Raw genomic sequence first — 18,983 nt, forward strand, 5'->3', positions numbered from 1 at the left:
CTGGTAGCATGTGTTCCTCCAAGACTCATCAGGAAGGCTAGTAGTGACTGTATGGAGAAGGTTATTCACAAGGCATAGCCAGTGACCCAGGGTCAAAACTGCAAGCAAAATGCTAAGGGTAACCACTATGTGAGAGGTATATGCAAATTCCTTTTTAAAAATGAATAGTTCGTCCGGGCCAAGCCCTGAGTTAGGTGCTGGAGAATGACAAATTAAGTAGCTCAGATGCTGTCCTTTAGGAGCGCAAAGCAGACAAGGCAGACAACAAACAAAGCACAATGAGGGGTGATAACTCAAGGGCAGGGTGAGTTTTAGGGTTGTGGGTGGAGAGCAAAGACTGAGTGAGAGCCTGCTTTGAGAGAGAGCCTTAGAGGAGAACGAGCCTTCAGGGTGAGTTTTGACGAGCTAATAGAATTGGCGAGCTAAAACCAAGTCAGGGAAACAGCAGTTCCAAATACACCAAGAAGGAGAGAACACTGCATGATGTTTAGAGAACCGTACATTCCAGCGAATGTAACACTGGAGAGGGGGGTTTCCCCTTGTATGACTACTTCCTCCCTCTCAGTCCACTCACTTGTCTTTCATCAAAGCCTCAATTAAGCTCGAAAATCTGGAGGAAGGAAGAGGCCCCACGTAGCCTATCATTGGTAGTGTGTATTCACCCAGGCCTTACCAGGAGGGCTGAAAGTGATTGTATAGAGTGGACCGTTGCTCATAGGCATAGCCAGTGATCCAGGGTCAAAGCTGCAAGTAAAATAGAAAGATAGATGTATAGAGACTTGACCTTGAAAAGCTTCCTATCGGAATGCACAGTAGTTGAACAGAAGGAAGTACATTTGGCAGACAGCTCAGCATGACCCCAGTAGACTGGGGGAATCTTTTCATTTGAAACCATCTGAGAAAGTTCAATGCTTGATCAAGTTCCCTTTCAAGTGGAATGATACATTTTTAAGATTAGTTTGCAATCACACCAGTGATAGAGAAATGCGTTCTTACCAAGGTCTTCCTTCAGCAACTACTAATTCCTGTTTCTAACTCCCTTCCTCAGAGGCACATTTCTTTCCTTTTTTTTTTTTTAATTTAATTTTATTTAGTATTTCTTAGAGAGAGGAGGAGGAAGGGAGAAAGAGAGGGACCTAGTCCGCAACCCCGGCATGTGCCCTGACTGGGAATTGAACCAATGATCTTCTAGTTTGTAGGCCAGTGCTCAACCACTGAGACATGTCAGCCAGGACTGGAAGCACATTTCTTTATCAGCTTCAGTGGTCTCCTTCCAAGTTATTTTCTATGCATTTAACACATCACAAATAATAACATTTAGGTAGAAGTGGTTTTTAATCCAAATCCAGTCACTGGAACAGTTTTTGAACTTTCGTTCATCTGGAATGAATTCAAATATTAAAATAAAACTAAAACTAAAAAAAAGAAAAAGAGGAAAATGAATTTCCATGTGCTTTTAAAATATGCTAACATTGGTAGATGTCAAGAACTAATGACAAGATTTTCATTTGCTAAGAACAAATAAACAAGCAAATGAACCAGAAACCAGTGACAATGCAGAGTGGCAGGAACCACAGGGTCTGTGTGGTCAAAGTGTGACCTCCGCAGTCCAACTGCACAAGTTTAAAATCAGGCTTTGCCACCTACTGCTGGTGAATATTTAACTCCCTGGATCTCGGTTTCCTTATTTTTTAAAAGAGAATAATAATAGTATCTACCACACTAGACTATACTAAGAGATAAATGAGTTAATTTAGATAAACCACTTAAAACAGTCTTTGGCACATAGTTAACTACTCAGATAATGTAGCCTTTCTTCTCAGTATGAATGCTGGGCAAGGCGTTAAATACAACATAATCAGGATTTTTAAGAAGAGGCAGTGGCCTTGAGGGATGAAAGAACAACTAATCATGTATATTTTTTTCTTGTCTTCTTTTTTATAGTTCAAAATTCAGCAGTAAAATTAAATATGTCAGCAGCTTATCGGAGCTCAGTGGGCTGATCCCAATGGATTGCATCCAGATTCCAGAGAGCATCATCAAGTAAGTCCTCATGGTTTCAAAGATTTGGTAAGAAACGTTGCATGTGGGGGAAAGAAGATTGGAAAGCAATTCATTTCTTAAATAGGAGGGGAATGGCATTATCTTATGTTTTAAAAAAATATTAAATATTCTCCAAACTTGTATGTATTTTTCTTAGAACCCAAGATCACTGTTCTGTTCTTGGAATGATTGATCATTGCTCGTTTTCACTTTGAATTTACTACCACTTTGGAGAAAGCATAAATTTAACATTAGTCAGTCCATCCATTACATGTATCTCCCTCTCCACACAGACACAATAGGGTGTGAACATAGTTTGATTTCTTTATCATCTTATATAGAGTTACTTGTTTGCACGACACTAGGAAAAGAGAAAAAAATTACCCTAAGACCTTTTCTCTGTTTTCCTCTGAATCCTTTTTTCCCCACAGTTCCCTTCAGGAGAAAAATAAGGCTGAGTGCTAAGTGGCACAATTAGGAACCTTTCCTTACTCAGCACAGGGTAATGCCCCAGCCTTGATGCTGAAGGTTGCAGGGTATGCTACAAAAGTAAGAGTATAAATTAGCTAAAAAAGAAAAACCACTTGGAGCTGAGACTTAAAAACAGGACACAGGAAAAGGAACTCTTCTATTTGTTTCAGTGTTGCAAGGAACCATTGCTTTCTGTGGATCATGTTTTTCTTTCACTGTACCTGATTCACCAGTTTTTTATTTGAATAGAATTGATTGGAAGGTTACCATCAGCTCAAAGAAAATAGACAAGGATACCACATCTTCCTCCAGAAGATGGATAAGAAAATGGACCTACCAATCTGGGCACCCCCAGAAAAAAAAAAGAGTCCTCACTTTTTTTTTAAAAAAAGGCACAGAAATGGGAAAGAAAGGACTCTCATTTAGTGTTTATTTATGCTCTGTGGGGCATGCAAATGCTCTCTTTATATCATTTACAGATATAGGAAGATACCTTAGAAAAGAGAAATTGCTTATGCAAAGTATAAGTAGGAAGGAGAAAAGATAGAACTAGAATTCAGTCTAATCAGCCTAGCACCCAAATCCCCATGTCCTTTTCTAGTAGTTACCTTTGCCTCCTTTAATGTATCCAACTAAAGTCACAGCTCAGAAGAAGAGGCATTTAATTTTCCTACATCCCAATATCAGACATCAACCCAGGATACTGATTGAGCTCAGAGTGGCCAGCTGGCTCAGCTGAGTCAAGCAGGCTGTCCATAAGGTCCTGGCAATGCCTCTGATCCTCCAGCTTCTCAGGGTTCCCACAGCCGGCACACCTCAAAGCCATGGTCTGCTGCTTCACAGAGGTGCACTCCATCTCAAAAATCTACTCCTACTCTTTGAATAAAAAAAGCCCTGGAACACCCACTTTCTGTAATACTGTCTCTATTTGCAAAAGATGACAAGGACATTCTCTTTTCAAGTGGAAATGAGCATTGTCCCCATCTAGGCCAGCAATTTTCAACTGGTGTGGCACAAGAATTTTTAGAACATGCAATACCAACTTAGTTAGGGGCACTGACCTCTTTTCCCTTAGACTGTCAAATAAAAAAATGACAACAGCCGACACAACAGTAGCTGTCTGGTGTGAATGAATCGAAACTGTACTTTTTTGTCAGATCAGCAAAAAATACACTTGTTGGCATGCTGCAGAATTTCAGTAATTAGTTTATGTGTGCCATGATGTGAGTAAGGTTGAAAATCAATGCTCTAGGTAAATATAGTAATACTTCCGTGCTATGGCTGTTGGGAGAGAAGAGAATGGGCTTTGGAAGCTTAGCATTAGATGTGAAGCTTCCTGCCTGCCTCTCAGTGTCTGAAACATCAGGCAGCTCACTGAAACCCTGAACCTCAGCTTCAGCCAGTGTCCTGGAGAAGTAAGACGCGGTTCAAGAATTGGGCCTGGAGACTAAATGAAAACAAAGTACAGAAATCATTCAGAAAGCCTCCTGGCACAAAGTTGACAATTCCGAATGTTATTTATTATCATCATGTTGCCTTTAGAGTCTCATGGTGATATGGGAAAGTTGAATTGAAAAATTTAACATGCTCAGGGCACTTTTTACTCATCTAACCACTTCAGTTTTCAAGGGCCACATTAAAAAGTTACTTCAGGAGGGAGGGTTCCATTTGGAAAGATTTTCTTCCAGAGGAAGAAATTTACAGCCTTGCATGTCCTCCTCATGTTATCCATGTTATCTCCTGTCTTCTGTAATCCATCTCTGGTTGTCCTTTCTGCCATTTTTGTTACTGGTCCGCATTTTCATGATATACCATTTTCAAATTGACACAGTCCCTTCCTATTACTGATCTGATCTCAGCCAATCCCAACACCAGTGTTCTACTCGGATGAAGCCTGTCATCAAAGGGCTTAAATGAAAGAAAAAGTTGCCCAATCCGGAATCAGATTTATAGTCAATGACTATAGGCAATTCTTGTTATTTGCTGCAGTGATATTCTAGAATACAAAAGAGCAAAAACTAAACTGCTGTTCCTAAAGGAAATACAAGCCTCTGGTCACATTTTTGTCAACCAGTTAACATATAACATTGCTCTATGTGTTTCTGTTTAAAATAATTGATATATAGTTGATTCATTATTATTGAACTCATGGCCAAGAACACCATACATCATACCTAAACAAAGAGTATCTAACAAACATATATCCTCCATAAGGAACGCCCCAGCCTTCTTGTGCTTAGGGTCACTATACAGCATTTTATCTCTATGTTTGGGGGCCATCTTAAATGGCAAGATACCAACAAAAAGAAAAAAAAACAACCCACAAAACATGGCACTAAATAGACTGCAAAAATGACACTTGTTTATAGCCTGAAAGCTAAAACTAGAAGGCAGAGACTTGCCTTGTTCCATATCAGCTGGAAAGTGCCTGTCAGGTGACTCAAATTTTTTGCTACTTTATAAATGTCCTCAATTGATCATCAGTGTGCCACAGGTATTGATTTGGGAGTTACAAATAAAGTTTAGCAAGCAGAGAATCTGCAAATAATGAGAATTGGCTGCATGTAATTAGAAATTCTAAATCATTGATTATATCTAATAAAAAGAAGATTTCTCCCAAAAGGCAATTTGATTATTATTTGGGTAGGTTTTTTCTCTAATGTTCTGTCTATTCTTTAAATCATTTACCTGTCATGTTTTTCACTTGTTGGCTCGTTTTCCTCACTGCATCCGTCTTTTGTCTTGTAAGGTACGATGAAGAGAGATCTTATAAGAGAAGTGTGAGGTAAAATCTCCTGATCTACACTTCATGCTGGACCCTCTGTGTGTGTGCACCAGTGTCTTACTCATGGGTGACCTCAACATGCTTCCAGAGCAAGAGGTCATTGTATTAGCCCCTTGTGTATACCATTCATGTCTTTGTCTTGTGTGTAAAGCTGTTGAGGTCAACCTAAGCTGCAGCTGAAACCTACTAAACCCAGATACATCCCTGACATGGCCCAGGCTGTAAACTAACTTTCATTGTACCCAACAGACTGATGTGGATGTTTTGAGCTTTATTCAGCCAGCATGTTTCTGATCTCCTTGCAACTTTTATATTCACCTTGATGAAGGAATTGAAAAGTAAAATACGTAAACACTGAATGGGAGGAAATAACACCACATTTAATTGAAGGAGTGTCCCTCGGTGCTCCAGAAGATGGTTTTTAAAAGCACATACATTCCACTTATGTTTGGCTCTGCTTTGCTGGGTGACTGTCTCATGCTCTGCTTGCCTTTTTTTGTTGTTTTGTTCTCTACACTGATAATTTTTGCTCGTGCAGACTGGATGAAGAACTGAGGGAAGCATCAGAAGCAGCTAAGTAAGACTTGGTTTTCATTCTGCAGCTGGTGTTTGCATTTCAGTCATGAGTTGAGAGAGCCTGCATGCCGGGTATTGCATTTTGCATCCTGATAATAATGCCGCACTTTAAAAGTTCCCTTTGTCCCATGATAGATGCAATTTTAGTTATTTGTACTACTGTCTATTTCCCCCATGATCTTGGTTATCTTGAAGAATGCATTTGTTAATGTTGTTTAATTTTTTTTTAAATGTACATGCGGTTTTATACACCCCAGCAAAAGAAGGCATCACAGATACACACACAGTATATGTATATAACACATATTGTATAACAATCATCTAGGTAAATATGGTAATACTTACCTAGATCATCTAGATGTTATATTGAGGCATCAAAACTTCACTAGTAGACCCCTGGCTGGTATGGTTCAGTGGATTGGGTGCCAGCCTGCAAACCAAAGGGCCACTGGTTTGATTCCCAGTCAGGGCACATGCTTGGGTTGCAGGTCAAGCCCCTAGTTGGGGGTGCATGAGAGGCAACCACACATTGATGTTTTTTTCCCTCTCTTTCTCCCTCCCTTCCCCTCTCTCTAAAAATAAATAAATACAATCTTTAAAAGAGAAAAAAACCTCACTAGTGGAGAGAAATGATAGCAAGTGGAAATTTGGAATATTTTTTAGAACCAATTTAATGGCTTTCCAATATTTTTTTAAACATTTTATTTAGTGACTTTGGAAATATTGCTTAACTAACAGCTTTTGAGCTATTTGGATAAATAGGAAAAAAATCATTGCTCACTATTATTAACATATAATTTTCAAAAAGGCAAAATCATAACTTTAATGCAAATATAAAATGGATTTATGCCAATGGTTTTATTCAACTAATTACCTAACGATGGAACCAATAAGGAATTAAAACGAGTTCAAAGAACATTTGTGAAGATAGATATCAATGGGCAATTTATAGAGTTAGGATAAGATTGTTGGTTTAAATACATAACTGATTAATGTTCAGCAGGGAGATAAACAACTTTAGGTTATCTTATGTGCTGGACAAAAATTATTTGCACCTCTGCTCAACAAAAACCTAAACGCTAACCTCTGGCCCCACAGAGCTGTAAAATAGCCTGACAGCTAACAGTCAGCACTGCTTTGAAAGAATACCCAATAATTTCCTTTTTCAATTTCCAAGTTACAAATAATTTTTCTGACACTATAGACTAAATAGAGACAAGTACTATTTGGAATGTTTGCTCAATTGAGATTTTTCTCCATCTCAAATATTGCTTACAATGTTAATTTTTATAACCAGTTCCCTTTTTCTCTTTTTTTAAATTAATTAATTTATTTTTCCAAATACATCTGTCTCTGCCTTCCCCCCACCACTTTCACCTGCCCGCTCCTCCCTCTCTCTCCCTCCCATCTTAATGGATATTGGAAAAGCAGAAAGCCTGGACAATGTACAAACAGCTACAAATTCTGAAAAAAATAAGATCTTAATTAGTGGAGTTTTTCTGTAGAGGTGAAATGCCAACCCCACATGCAAACAATCCATTTAGGTTTTTTCCCCCTATGGCCCATTTTTTATTGCAGGTAACCTGTGGAATTATTTGCCTATAGTGTGCATCTTTTGGGTTAAAAATTCAAGGAAATGTTTTTGCTTTAGAAAATTTACCATTAGGGTAGTTTACTGTTACAACATTCTTCTAGTCTTCTAGTTTTCTTTTAAGATTAACTGACACCAAGTTAGACTAACAATACTTAAAATTATACAAATTTTACTCTCATAAAATCTTCTTACCTCCAATGCAACTGCTAAAAACAAGAAGTTGCAGAAGGAAGATATCAAGAATCGAGGAACCAAATGTCGGTGTAACGTTCCCCTTTAGCACTCATCTGTACTCAGATTGCATTATGTCATGAGATTTCCCAGAAAGAGAAACAGCAACGAGTTTCTCTTTAAGATTCTTTCTTCTTAAAAATAACATGTTTATGAAATTAGAAGTTGTTTTTTAGACAAAAATTGGGGGAGGTGACATCAATAATTTTCCAGCCAAACCCATTAGGAAATCATATTGTCATGTATTTTCATTAGCACCGTACACTCTCAACTCCTTCAATAGGCTTTTTTTCATTCAGTATTTTTATTCCTCCTGCATAGCTACCATAGAGAACAGTTATCATATTTGGTTTAGTTATATAGCTTTCTCTTTTTTCCTCTCAAACGTTTGTTTTGTTCTCTTTCCTACTCTGACATCCCCTTCCCTCAGGTTTCTAAATGGTCTCAGGTGGTACTGAGAAGTCTTGATCTCTTTCCTCAAAGAAGCTCCAAGCTCATGCCCAGTATATAGTAGATGCTCATAAACTGAAGGATGTGCACAAGATTAAGATTGTTGCTGTAGAGCAGTGGTTCTCAAACTTTACTGTGCATCAGAATAACCTGGAGCGCTTGTTAAAACACAGCATCCTGGGTCTCACCTACAAAGTTTCTGATGTAGCAGGCAGGAGCATCTGTATTTCTAACGAGCTCCCAGTGATGCTGGTGCTGCCGGCCTCAGGCCCACGCGTTGAGAACCACCTCCTTAAAGTAATTGGCTGAATAAAAAGAATTAGATTTGTCTTAGAGGGTCTGTGCTCTGACTTTGGCTGTAGTCACTAAGCTGCCTGTCTGAATTCTCCTCCAATTGACCCTCCTTCTTTTGATGGTGACATTACCTGTGTGAGGAGCTGAAACATGTCCACATTTGAAAATGTGTAAGAAGAAAGAATTTTACTCTGTTGACCACACAGATTATTGAAAGGCCTCTGCATCCTACCGTGTTGGCATACTAACTACATCTTCGTTCAGCCTCTAAAGCAGCCCCCGTTCTTGGACAGACTGTATGTGATGACTTGGGGTTCAGAACATACGATCACTACAGATCTGTGGTTAGATTGTAGAAACCAGACAATTCAGGGTCTTTCCATTATTAACATGTAGACACCTTCTGACTTTCCCCATGATCTTTATCAGAAAGCTTCCAGCAGGTTCTAACCAAAGGCAAACATATACCCTGCCAGGGAACAAAACCTGCCTATTGTTTTGCTTTATTCCCACCAGTGTTCTCAAACAATTCACCCTCTCCCTACATACACATACCGCCACCACCTCTAATAGACTTTCAGAAAGTGATTTCCTCAGTCTGCCTTATTTTTTTCTTTACAACTTTAGATCTGTACAGAAAAGAAAATACTTTTCAAGGTTAAATTGTATCTAAGGAGCCATCCTTATGTTGAAAATAGTGAGGAATCCATCCGCAGCCTGTGGAGTGACAGTATTGGGTGGGTGGCAAGTTTGCGGTTTCCTCTCGAAGGAGCGCGCGAAGTTAAAACCCAGCAGGTCTACGCTTGGAAGACTGCCCTTTCTTGATTCCAGTCCAGCTTCGCTGGGTTTTTTCTAGCACACTGTCAACACTAGCCAGACTGTCCTTGTCCAACTGAAGTTGCTAAATATACTCCAAAGAAATACCAGACCCTCAGAGAGAAGGGTGGGGATACAGGGAGAAAAAGCCCTCTGTCCTTCGCAGGCAGAAATAGCCTTCTGGCATTAAAAAACAAACAAACAAAAAAAAAAACAAAAAAAAATTTAATGTTAATAACTATCCCTCATGTGCAAATACATACATAAGTTTATGAAATTATTCACATTACAAAAAGAACTCTCACGTGTAGAAAGGATCACAGAATCCCTTTAACTAGTGTTTGTTTGCCAATAATAAAAGATTTAACAGAGGAGAAGAAGTAAAAGTATGAATCAGAAATTAAGAGAAAGCAAGTCTGAAATTTGCTAACAGAGGAATCTCACCGACATGGAATATCAAAAGCAGCCAATAGAACACCAGAAAAAGCATAAACACATTCACACACCGTAACACAACTTTTATTTCGTGATTTCACATGGTTACATTTTTCTTTTTGGACACAGTCACTTCTGGTTACAGTGAGGATTCACTTGTATCACCCAAACAGCTCAGCTAGACGGTGGTCAGTGTCCTGTTATTCTTCTGTGACAACAGTAACAAGGAAAGCTGACACTGGCACTTTTCCTCTTTGTGCCTTGGAAAATCCTCATTCTTAAAGTTGACTGTGTTTATATGTAAATAAAATTAGACTGCTTGAGAGAGATTGTTCTTGGTATATAAAATATACTATTTGAGTTATTAATAAAAATTTGTAATACGTTTCTGGAATAAGATAGATTGAACATACCAGAGAAAATACGACAAGGACAGGAGAGCCCCCTGGAGGTGTTTGGTGTTTTTGATCTTCCTTTTATGTTTCCCAGTGATGGGCAATTACTGTATTTCAAAACTGATGGTAAAAGAATCACAGCCTGATCTCATCGTTTCAGGTGTAGACTTGTTTAATATTAACAATGGGATGACATTAGACAGTTTAAAATGCCCAAATCTATTGTGCTTACAAAGTGGTAACAGTGGAGAAAATGTTTACTGCTTCCTGTTTTTTCCATGCACTCAGAACTAGCTGCCTTTACAATGATCCAGAACTGTCTTCTATGGAGAAGGAGTAAGAACTCACCGTCAATAACAGCTCTGTGGTTACCTGCAGTATTGTATGGCTGGGCTCTGAAAGAAAGAGATATATTGAGGATTGGGTAAACCTCGTTCAGATGTTCAGCTTTTATGCTCTCTATTTCTCAAATTAGAAGCTTAAAATGAACTGTGCCAACTTAACACTGTCTCATTGATCACAATTAAATTCCTCACAGACAGCTATGTTTATACATGGCATTCTATTTTCCCAATCCAAATATTAGGTGAAAATTACTTTAAAGCCAGATACCAGAGCATTTGGGCAAGAGGAACACAAGTCTGCTTTGTGAATTAACATCGTCTATTTTAATTAGTGGAAGTTGGGACTTCCATTTGAACTTAATGGATGGATAGGAGACAGAATTTTTTTGTTTTGAAAATTCCAAGGAGCAGTTGAGTCTGGATGGGGCTGGAGAAAAGATCTAGTTCATCTAGTCCCATCCTGGGAGAGAGAGAATCACACACAGATTGAGTTCTTACTACACGTCAGGCTCCATAAAAAGTGTCTCACACACTTACTGATGTTTATCCTCAGGATGAGCTTTTGGGGTACATTTCATATGTAAGGAAAGAGCAGCATAGAGAGATTATCTGACCAGCCCAGGGTTTTACAGTTGTAAAAAGGGCCCTGAGCTGGGATGTGAATATGGAGTGCAGCTCCGGCGGGAGCGGTTCTGAAATCAGAGAGAGGTGGTCTGAATGCTGGAATGGCTGTGCCACCTCTGATCAAACCAAGGGCTAGAGAGGACAGAATTAGGCACTTAAGGAAAGAGAGAATTAGTGGCCAGGTCAGTGGCAGGGAATAGACTGTGGTCACCAGCATGCTCTCCAAGGGAACCTGGCCATCTGGTTGGGGGCTCCTAACCTGGTTTGAGTTGTGGAGAATTTAACATTGTCCTTTCCAGGAATCCAGAAGGAGGGGCAAACATCACATTTAAATGTGTCAGCTATTGTCACATTTTGTTTTCTTTAGCCCTCCTTTCCTACGAGGTCACAAGGGAAGTTGGAAAATCACAGTGCGATAGCTCTGCAGTTGCCATGGTGACCTTACAGTTTAAAGAAGTTTATGCACAAAAACTCCAGAGAAAAGGCCCCCACTGAAAAGTACACAAAGCACAAAGGCTGTCAGGGGACATTTGAAATCAGACAATTTTTCTGAAGTTTACACTTGTCCCACCTCTTCCAGATGAAGACAGTTGCTTCAAGAAAATCACCACGCAGAAATTCTGCAGAGCAAAAATCCCTCAGTCCCTTAGTCCACCATCATTCTTTTTGCAAATCTTTCCTTTCTCAGCAAAATGGCGCCCCCTAGAGCAGAGTCCTGCGCCCACAGTTAATGAGCTGTGTGGACAGATCACTCATTTGGTCTGTGGCTGCCACATCTGCGGGCTTACCCACTCCTTTGTCTACCTTGTCTGTTTTGTTCTGCCTTTGGGTTGGGGAGAGAGCAAAGCACTGCTTCTTGTTTGGGTTTGTTCCGGGGGTGGACATGAGGTGGGGAGGAGGGTGGACTGGATGCTGCAAATTGTTGATGTTCCCACTTCTCAGAACATGCCCTCCGTGCTTCCCTTTTCCTCAGCCCTTTCTTGCCCAAGCCTTACCCGGCACATGATCCCGGTGCAGACAATGAGATCTGGGATCAGGGGCAAGAATGACTAAGAACTTTTTCTACTGAATTCCAGCCCTGGATTTCTGGCTTTCTTCAGAATTAGGATACAGGGCTTCGTTTCCCCGCTTCTGGTTCCTGTGTGGAAGCATTTTACACCTTCTTGTATTGAATGGTTAAACTGGAAAAATGGGTAAGGGCTCTTCCAAGAAGCTTGATCAGGCCACGAATAAAATGAAATGTGTCCTGACTCTGTAGTGGCCTCTCATTTTCCTAGAGAGAGAAAGGGAGGTTATACCCCTCTTCCCCTCTTCGCGCTTAAAACATGGAGTTTATGCATTATTAAACAATATTGTTAAACACGTTGTGAGGAACCTCATTTACTATGTTAGAAGCCAAAATGGCCTGGAGTAAAATTGTCAGAAGGTTGCTAGTCTCACTGGAAAGTTGGTTTTACCAGGCCCACTTGCCAAAGGTGAGAAATACTCTTTTCATATTCCAGTTCTGATTAAAAGGACATTTTTTTTTTTTTCCCTAAAAAGCATAGCATTTCTCAAATTAGCCCTAGGTGCTTGTCTCCCTCACTGTTAGGTTTGGATTTAATTAATTGAGACGTGTCCTAAAACTTGCATGTGCCTTTTATGTTCTTACATACAATAAAAGCATATATGATCCAGTGGATGTGGCTATATTTGGGGAGACTTAAATTAGTAGCATTGTTGGTAGCTTCATTAGCTCCACAAGAAAACTGTTGTCTCAAAAGTTAACCTTCAGGGCGGTTTCCCATGTTTACTTAAAAGCCATTCGCTTTTGGATCTTTTTGTAGTTCATAATGTGATGATTGGGTGTTCGCGCTCTTGTGTGACAAGTGCCTCCCACAAGCCTTGTTACGACATCGGCACATTATCCGCCTGACATGAACTTGGAGGAAAAAAATCGTTCACTTTTGACTCTCTCTTCTTTTATAACTTGGGGAAATGTGTTCCAATGTTTCAGTTTTTTGTTTACCAAAGCTGAAGTGATAAATTAAACCCTAGAAGGTTTATGAAAAAGTCAGTATGAAAAATTAGTTGTTTGAAAGGGGGAATCATGGCGTGGTTTTTTTGCAGTTGTTGAGGTTTTTTTTTCCTGTCAGATTTTTGTCAGGTGTCTATATGGTGAAACAGAGTACACTTTAATAAAACTTTCCAGGATGACTTCAAGTATTCTGACCCACATTCACACTTTTCATACAGTGTACCCCAAATTTTTTATTAATACATATTCTCTTGGTCTGTGAGAGAAACTGAACCATTACTAGGTAAGAAAGTATAGAAGTCCAATCATCAAATCAAACTCACTGCAGACTTCTGGGAATAACTGCAGCTGAGAAGTATCATTTAGAAGCAAAAATAAGTTCAAGAAGGCCCTGTTTTGTAAAAGACTTAGAAAAAGATGTAAGGGTCATGGATAAGAAGAGGACACCTCCATGGTAAAACTGTAGACAATAAAACAAGTCAGATCCTTGAGGGCCTAAAAAAGATTAATATCCGTGATGACCTGACCTCTCCTGGCAGTTAACATATTTGGCTCCCAAATATGAAAGCTCCCAAAGGAGACAAGATTATTATAAGTAGGGTAATTAAGCCAACAGATGATTTTCCCATTTCAAAGACACCAAGCTACCACTGCTACTTTACTACTACTACTACTACTACTACTACTACTACTACTAGACATTTACTCTGTGTACACTATATACAATGGAAAACACTTTATACTTAATCCTTAGCAAGCTATGAGAGAGACATGATTGTTCTGTTTTACAGATACAGAAATGGAAATTTAGAGAAGGCAGGTAACTTGGCCAAGGCCTCAGATCTAATAAGTGGTGGGTTTGCTGAGGGTATTTCCAAGGAAAGACATTTTACTACTGTAAACAAGATGAGCAGGCAGTGTAGGTTACCAATGGCTTTATTTGCAAAGCTACTACAATGAGCATTGCTCAGCAACTGCATATTCTGTAAGGAGAGTAACTTTTTGCTCTGCTTCTAGAAAGCAGATCCAAGGGAAGTCTGCAGATACTTCCCAACTGCTCTTTTCAACAAATGCATTTTTTCTTTTTTCGTGGCTAAAAGGCCTCCTCTTAGTGTTCACTAAATGTAGCTCTCTTCTCTGGTAGATAACAAGAAGTCATGATATGTTCACTGAAAGCAAGAGAGACACAGAAGTGGCCCAAGGACATTGTAGACTTATTCCCTAGATATTTGGGAACCCACTAGACATTCTTAAAAACAAGCTCTTCTTAGGTGATAAGAATTCGTTTCATTAAAGTAGTCTAAACCCTTTCAGGCAAATCCTTTGGCAATAGAAAATGTTGGTTTTTTGTTTTTGTTTTTGTTTTGCCATTGTTGTTTCATTATTTCTACTTTCTTACTATTTAGCACTAGTCAGACATTACTTCAGGCAGATCATTTATTTGCCCCACAAGGAAAGGCCATTTACTAGAAATTGGTAGATCCTTTATTTCCAAAATGCAGTAACATTCTTTATAGTAATCTACTTAAGGAACGAGGCTTAACACAAGTCTTTCCCCTCCTTAGATTATTCCAAAAGGCGTAAAATGCTTCCAGAAGCAGTTTTATAAAAATAAACAGATTCTGTTTATGTTTAGAATAAGCCTTGCCAACTAGGGGAGGACTCTGTTTTACTAAAATCTCCTAGTATCAGAAACTTGCATGATTTATTTTCAGTAAGTCCTTTGAGAGAAAAAACAGAAACCTACACCACCCTCAATCATTACTGAATGTTTCTTACTCATTTTCTCCTTTTTTTCCTCCTTTTTTCCAAGTATTGACCTGAAACTGAAAGAAAAGCCCTAGTTGGCCGCGGCTGGAAGAAGAGGATGCTTTTCTGCTTCGTGGTTCTGTTGATACATACCTCCTTGAAAGAGACTGACAGTCCTTTTTTCCACTCTGCACTACCTGGTGCCATTCTAAAGTTCTAAGGGGAAAAGCAGTAAGGGAATTTGTTTACTCTAAACATGTTTTATGAAGTTGTGTGTATATTCCTACTTTGCCAATTATGTGCCTCAAAGATTTTAGTTGAACCTTAGCAAGAAAGTAGGACCTTCCATTTCCATATTTTGTTAACCCTTGGCGCAGTGGTATTTCATCTCTTAGACTGATACTGGTTGATAAGATAACTTCAATTCACTATTAATTAAGAGTGGATTTGCTTCCGTAGATTAGCGGGGCTCCTCCTGGGTGACTGCTGCAAGTTTAACATACGCAGGGCTCAGGTCTCGCTGGAAAGCTTGTCCCCGTGTAACTCCACTTTTAAAATCCAAAACTTGCTTAATGCAGCCATAAACCAGACACAAGTGAGCCCATCATCAGTTAAGTGCTCACTTGATTCTTGTCCACATGAATGAATTGTCTCTAACTTCTCAAAGGAAAGCCAGGCTTTCTAGTTCACAGCAGTTTTATTTTAGTGATCAAAGTGGGCATCATGTTGTCTGAATTACCGTATTTTGCCATGTATAATGCATACCATGTTTTTGGCCCAGACTTTCAGGAAAAAAACCTTTCATTTTAATTTTTTAATTCAATTTTTTATTTTTTATATTTATATACTTGTATTTTGTATTATAAAGGAATTTTAGCCTTTATTTTGCACATATTATGGTACAGGAAATTTTATGTAACAAATAATTACAAAACACAAAGACAGATACAAGCTACTTCGGGTACTACCCATGTATAATACACATCCTTATTTTTCCCTGAAAAATGTGGGCAAAAAAGGTGCGCATTATACACAGCAAAATACAGTCATTTTTTTAAAAAAATCATTTCTCCAACTCCTGGTGAAGAACTCTATTTTGAGAAACTTTAGGTTCATTGTCCACATTTTTGGTAGCGGTCTGTGCTTCAGGTCATACACTTACTTTAAGATGTTTTACTTTAAGTACCAAGAACTCGAGGGGTAAGATGGCCCACTTAGAAATTAATTATTTTGTAACATTCAGTTAGCTGAATTTCTCTCTCACATGCCTTATAAGGAATAATCTACTTTAAAACACTTTAATCGGATCACAGGTTTAAAATTAATTATGAGTGTGTGCTATAATTTGCAAAATATCCCTTTGTGATTTTCCTATGCCCTTTAAAATGCCAACATGATTTCAAATCTATGGGCTTCTAGCCAGGGGTGTGGCAACCTACAGCCAAATGTAGCGCCCCCAACCTTTTCTTCTGGCCTTCTAGAAACAATGGCTTTTACCCTTTGGGTAGAAAATTTTTTTTAGTATTTCATGACACATGAAAATCATTTAAAATGTCAGTGTTCATCAACGAAGTTTTACTAAAACAGAGCCACACAAATTTATTCATGAACTCTCTGTGGCCACTTTCATACTACAAGTTGAGTAGCTGCAACAGACCGTGTGGCCTACAAAGATGAAAACATTATTATCTTTATAGAAAAGTGTGCTTAGCCCTGCTCCAGCACCTACATCCTTTGCCTCCCTTTCCCATTTTTGTGTAGATGTTTGTTTCTCTAACAGAACACACATGTAAGGCTGCAAACTAATTTAGTCTTAAAAAGTAAAGGTTGGCAGAAAAATGCATGGCCTGCCAGAAAAGGTTGTGTTTCCATGACCCACAGTGAAGCCTGCTAGAAAGGTTTTTGGCTCTTTACGGGTGTGCCGAAGTCCTGACCTCACTCCAGGAACTATTCTTAGTCTCCAGTATCACCTATTACTAACTAGGTGGCGAAAATAAAAATGAAGTGGAGAGTGGGTAGTAACGACATCCAGGAGAGCTTTCCGTAATATTCTGAGTCCTAGGTGTCATAAGCTTTGAAATACTTTGAAGTAGACATCTTTGCACAGGTGACTGCATTTCACTGACCTCGTTTGTTTGCTTCATGTTGTTAGTCTCCCATCCACCTTCCATACACACAACCTGGCTCTCTCTCCTCCATAAGCCATAGTTACTATGTTCCCTCTTGGTCCTTTCAGCTGCATATCTTATTGAACTGTGTCCTTTTGGATGTTCTCCCTCATAACATCTGGTTTGTCTAATAGAAAAACCCTAGAGCATACCTTCTCTCACAGCCCAGCACCACCTTTGGAAGCCCAAAGTGTGCCTCTCCCAGAACTTAGTGTTGATATAAGTTCAGTGACCCAATATTCCAGTTCATTCATCCATTGACTATTGTTGCCCTAGCATAATTATTCATGATGCTTCCTGTTGCTCAGTTGTGTCTGGTTTTGGAAGATGGATTGCATGGTCCCCATAGCCACAGGAGGTAATGAAGAATCCAGCGTTCAGCTTAATGGTGAAGCCTGAGGACAGAGCTGTTGATAGAGGGCTTTCGTTAAGTTCTGTCAGACATGCAACAATCTCACCACTCACATTTTCTTTGAACTTGTCCAGCCTTCGCATGGAAGACTACTCAAGTGGGATTCTGTTTGAAGTTTCACCTTCCTACACAGATATTACAAGCATCTTTCCCAAAAAATGATTTTATTTGGGCTGTCCTATGGGCTGTATAACCATTCTGATAGTTAGGCATTTGCTATTTTATTATCTTAAAAAGACAGCTTAATTTAATTGCATGTGCTAGAGAAAAGCCACCAGGCAAATTCAATCCAAATAAATAGAATCCTAGAAGAATCCTGAAAAAATAATCCCTAAGCAGATTGGTAGGCAGATGTACACATTCACATCATTAGCTATCTAGATCTTGCATTATGAGTATTCTTGCTTTGGTTCTGACTTCTGAAAACTGTTTTGCACTTTTTCTGTAGATTTGTAGTAAAGGGAACCAAAGGGTCATTGTGGCAAAAGTATTATTTTCCTAAAGTGGCAACAGCTCTTTGCTTAGCTCCTTGATTAAGATAAAGAACAAAAATTCTGCCCAGAATATACTGCCAAGGAGTGAGGGCAATAGCTGGGTGTGGAAGAAAACCCTGAAGTTCCTATTGAAGCCATATAATGTTTTATGGGGTTATCTTCTAAGACATACTCCAAGATGGCGTGAGGAAGTCACTATTCTAAGCCTTTGTGTTGTTAAGATCTCATATTAAGTATTGATTTATGGTACTATGTTTGCAATGCTTATCTAAATCACAATGCCTCAGTAGTTTGCTCCCTTAGACACATTTATGTGTGCACAAATTAATCTTTTATATATTTAAAGATTTTCTACCATGTATTGAATTATCAGAGTAAAGCATCTATTAGACTTGGGGTAAATAAATAGTAAATTCTTCTTAAATAGTGTGGATTAATATAAAAATATGTAACAACACTATATATATATATAATCTCTGTATAATTGAGAAATAAAAATCGATTCCACAAATTATGGCTTTCTTTTCTTTGAGTCGGTGAGAATCTTTAGCTTCACTTTGCAGCAGCCTTATCTGGACAACAATGCAGCTTGGCACTTGGTACTTGAGGACAGTATAAATTTTGCTTTTCTTGTTACCCAAATGTTATTCTTTTCATTTTTGCCTTCCATGCCTCAATGACATGGCCTTCAAAATGTGTGTTTATCCTCTGGATGAGCAATTTCTCACATTGGAAGTGTCTTCCAGTTTCATGGTTACTTGATTTTATCAGCTCCTTTCTCCATCCCTTGCCTTTTTTATGGCATATATTTATTTTAAAATAAAATGGATTAAGTAGCATTTTATTTTTAGTTAGGTTTTTTTTTGTTTTCTTTGTTTTTGTTTTTGTTTTGTTTTATTTTTACCTTTTATAGCCTTCAGGCAAAATCATTTGGGAATTACCACTGTGGGCTTTTCTTTTCTTTTTTTTCTTTTAACTAATAAACCAATCTGCTTCTCAGAACATTGGAGTAAACAGATGAGAAATGGCTCTATAGAAAGTGAAACATTGCATGTTCTCATGATCTAGGAATAAGTTCTGGTGGA

General features: G+C 38.7%; 1 protein-coding gene and 1 non-coding gene across 2 annotated transcripts in view; both read left to right on the top strand.

Annotated features, from left to right (window-relative positions):
* PRUNE2 (prune homolog 2 with BCH domain) overlaps positions 1 to 18,400 on the top strand; it is a 243,896-nt gene extending 225,496 nt beyond the window's left edge. Inside the window, exons 17-21 of the mRNA XM_054583007.1 lie at positions 1,945 to 2,043; positions 5,264 to 5,299; positions 5,838 to 5,876; positions 10,379 to 10,426; positions 14,889 to 18,400. Coding sequence (XP_054438982.1) covers positions 1,945 to 2,043; positions 5,264 to 5,299; positions 5,838 to 5,876; positions 10,379 to 10,426; positions 14,889 to 14,919 — 253 coding nt within the window. The 3' untranslated portion in view covers positions 14,920 to 18,400. The remainder of the gene's footprint in view (positions 1 to 1,944; positions 2,044 to 5,263; positions 5,300 to 5,837; positions 5,877 to 10,378; positions 10,427 to 14,888) is intronic.
* LOC129078539 (small nucleolar RNA U13) lies at positions 12,873 to 12,975 on the top strand. Its single transcript, XR_008529987.1, has one exon. It is a non-coding gene; the product is annotated as a small nucleolar RNA U13 (small nucleolar RNA).
* Positions 18,401 to 18,983: the final 583 nt, after the last annotated feature.

Source organism: Pteronotus mesoamericanus, unplaced genomic scaffold, assembly GCF_021234165.1.
Source record: "Pteronotus mesoamericanus isolate MK-2021 breed Mesoamerican mustached bat unplaced genomic scaffold, CSHL_Meso_final contig_73, whole genome shotgun sequence".
Classification (NCBI taxonomy): Eukaryota; Metazoa; Chordata; class Mammalia; order Chiroptera; family Mormoopidae; genus Pteronotus; species Pteronotus mesoamericanus.